Raw genomic sequence first — 1,466 nt, 5'->3', positions numbered from 1 at the left:
GGGTCAGCAAGCATCCTCCAGATATATTCTGGCAAGAACTGGGATCGGAGTATCATTAATGTATATACCATATCATAGCTAGAACTAAACCACAACTGGCTTCAAACTGTTTCAAACGATCATACTTTAAGCCCCGAAAAGAAGCATCATGGCCTGCTGATCTTGAAGTTTTTGGATGTCATCATCTTGAGACAAACAACATTCAGAACTGTTATTGATCTGCTTCAATATGCTTGATTGTTGTGAATCTGACATTTGGTTTATGTGGCTTTAGGTACTCTGTCTTCAGTGGGTTAAAGCGAAGGAATATAATACAACTTTAAAATGGTCTTTAGCAATTATTTTTTTTTGAGTTGTATGTAGCTAATGTTTTACATGTCAGAAATGTGACCAATGCTAATGGCTCAGAAACATTACATAAGGTCAGTACTGAAGCTTTTGAATTTGTGTAATGTTATGTCAGTTCCTTGTGTTTTAAATTAGGCTCACCTTATTAAAAATCTTAAGTACAGTACATTTGTACGACTGATATGATAAATACTGATGTTAATTGTCAATCATTGAAGCATTGTTATTTTTAAAATTATTTTTCCCAGTGGTCACTCCTTTTGTTTCCAGCTATTGTTCACGTAACAATAAACCACACTGCAGTTTGATAAGGAGCCTATGAAATGTTGATATGGATTTTGTTGCAGTGGCAATGCATAGTTTAAATAGCTGCCGAGGGATAAATATATATTGCCGATAGATGTAGGTATATATCATTGCTAAAGATTAAAAAATAGTTTGTAATTAGAGTGCAATCCTAATAAGCCATTGATTATGATATTGGTAATGATAATAATGGTATGAATTAATATCTGTTTGATCAGCTGTTCATGGTTTTTTATACATTTGTAAATAATAATCTTGTATTCTAATATTAGCTAACAACTAGGACTGAAATCTAACTTTATTCATACTAATCTATTGTAACTACAAGGAAGCAAGAGATCTTTTATGCAAATACTTGATTGACTCTTTCTTTTATCACTGATAATTATTCTTTATAAACACACATGAGAATAGCAGAATATCTGGAGAGACTGACAGGCATAAAAGTTATACTGTACTAAAAAGATGGGTCTTTTCAGCACTACTTTGGGCGCAAGAAGAATTGCTACTCTGTTGCTATTAAGTATGTGCATAGAGCTCTTCGTTACTCTACACTCGCTCGAAGGTTGAAGAAATTAGACGTAAAAGCTGTAAGTATGAGTTATTGTTAATGGATTATCTTTATATAAAATGAAAATGGTTTGAAATGATTAGATGAAACCCGGTAGAGTTATAGATTATTAATTTGCAAGTTCTTTTGCATAAAGCAGTTGAAGTTGCACCCCAAGTGGGTTAATCAACCCTTCCTCCCATAAGTCAGATATTAAAGGTAAAATTTTGATAGGTCTTGCTACATTTCCAGAGCAATAACC

General features: G+C 33.0%; 1 protein-coding gene across 1 annotated transcript in view; it reads left to right on the top strand.

Annotated features, from left to right (window-relative positions):
* The window catches only part of LOC119591985 (39S ribosomal protein L20, mitochondrial-like), a 4,390-nt gene that overhangs the window by 1,063 nt on the left and 1,861 nt on the right, over window positions 1-1,466 (top strand). Inside the window, exon 2 of the mRNA XM_037940748.1 lies at window positions 1,134-1,244. Within this exon, the coding sequence (XP_037796676.1) occupies window positions 1,134-1,244 (111 nt within the window). The remainder of the gene's footprint in view (window positions 1-1,133; window positions 1,245-1,466) is intronic.

Source organism: Penaeus monodon, chromosome 29 (assembly GCF_015228065.2).
Source record: "Penaeus monodon isolate SGIC_2016 chromosome 29, NSTDA_Pmon_1, whole genome shotgun sequence".
Lineage (NCBI taxonomy): Eukaryota > Metazoa > Arthropoda > Malacostraca > Decapoda > Penaeidae > Penaeus > Penaeus monodon.
This window is presented reverse-complemented; position numbering and strand designations above follow the sequence as displayed.